Source organism: Austrofundulus limnaeus, unplaced genomic scaffold (assembly GCF_001266775.1).
Source record: "Austrofundulus limnaeus strain Quisiro unplaced genomic scaffold, Austrofundulus_limnaeus-1.0 Scaffold2302, whole genome shotgun sequence".
Classification (NCBI taxonomy): Eukaryota; Metazoa; Chordata; class Actinopteri; order Cyprinodontiformes; family Rivulidae; genus Austrofundulus; species Austrofundulus limnaeus.
In genome coordinates this window covers 8,091-9,637 of record NW_013954704.1, presented here as the reverse complement: position 1 = coordinate 9,637, position 1,547 = coordinate 8,091, and the positions used below count along the sequence as shown (strand labels likewise).

Here is a 1,547-nt window from a genome sequence, read left to right as displayed (position 1 = left end):
GTGCGTATCTGCCGTGAGAATGTGCGTCAGACACACAAAGTTTTTCAGTCGACCGTTTTAACTCACAAAGTCATGAATCTGACCTGAATCCACAGAAATATGACTCTGTTGTGTTTTTTGGATGTAAGGAGCATCTGAACACGCTGTTAGGTTTTTATTTTAGTTTGAGTTTTTATTGTTTAAACTCGAACGATGATGAAACTGAACCCCGGGACTGAAAATCATTTAACCTCAGACAAGAAAATAGATCAGTCTAAAACAGCCTTTGAACAGTCCTGTGACTACCKGTCAGCCTTTAAACAATCAGACTGACTGATTACAGTCTGAAGACACMTGTGATGCTGATTACAGGAAACACCTGAGTTCAACATGTCCCTGTGGACAGAATGAATGAAACGATTGCAGATAAAGTGGGTTGTGTCTGAGCTCTGAGGTYGTCCTCACCTGGCTCTTGTGGATGGAGATGGCCCAGGCCAGTTTGACAGGCAGCTGCTGTCGGCTTAAGAAGATCCCACCAGCAGACTTGAACACCCAGCGCTCTGGTTTCAGCACCTCGGTGAGCCCACACATGAAGCGCACACGTGGAAGTCCTGCAGACACAACAGAAGGTAACCTTCAYGCTTTTTACTCAAATGTTTCTGATTTTCTATGCTTTTTAAAACACCTTAAACTGCTCTTAAATTTTTTAATCATATTAAAGTGGGGTTCTGTGGGCACGTTATGAATAATGTGTTTTGGTTTTAATGACTACATAAGTTTAGAGAAATACAGTTTAGTTCTGACACAACTGATGAACTTACATCTGAACTCAGCCAAGACCAAAGTGGATCGTTCCTAAAACTGCTCCAATCCTTCAGTCATTCAAACATAATTCTACAAATCTTTATACAACCTCTAGTTTCTTATTATTAGTTATTTACACACAGGGGATTTCTGCAAGAGCAAATATGTGCAGCAGCAGCTAGCTGTAGCACCTCCAGTGCAGCCTGAGTACAAATGTTTTATTTGAAAACATTAAAACAATATTTAACAGATTACATTTGTGGGGACAGTTTACAGCAGCTACCAGCAGTCAGTTTAGCCTTTAGCTCTAAATTTCCACTCRTGCAGTATTTTTGTCCTYGTTACAGAGACGGGCTGTCACTATTTCAGACAGCTGTAACGTTCACATAGAAAGGTTAAAATACACCAGACTWRGTTTGAGTCATCCATGTCTGACCATACCATATGGTCATATGACATCATCAAAGCCCCACCCCCTGACAACAGGAAGTGACCTTTTTTTGTTTGGAATGCTCCATGTCTCATCCTCTTGACCTAATCAGCAACAAATTGTGTCAGAACACAGATAAGAAGCTTGCTTTCAAGCACAAAGACTTTTTGGTGAAAGGCGTAGTCATGGGGGTTCAGTGAAGTCAGACATCTTGCCATTGACATACGTTTGTCTCTAAATTCCACATATTCTATGGTTGATTGATTCTAATCCACCCCACTACAGGAATGCAGTCCAGTTCTGGGGGGGTTCTCCACAGCTCCCACTACAATTA

General features: G+C 41.4%; 1 protein-coding gene across 1 annotated transcript in view; it reads right to left on the bottom strand.

The window, feature by feature from the left end:
• Positions 1–1,547, bottom strand: part of LOC106510751 (ATP-dependent DNA helicase PIF1) — a gene marked incomplete at its 5' end in the record, with an annotated part of 16,154 nt that overhangs the window by 7,241 nt on the left and 7,366 nt on the right. Inside the window, 1 exon segment of the mRNA XM_013999464.1 lies at positions 445–590. Coding sequence (XP_013854918.1) covers positions 445–590 — 146 coding nt within the window.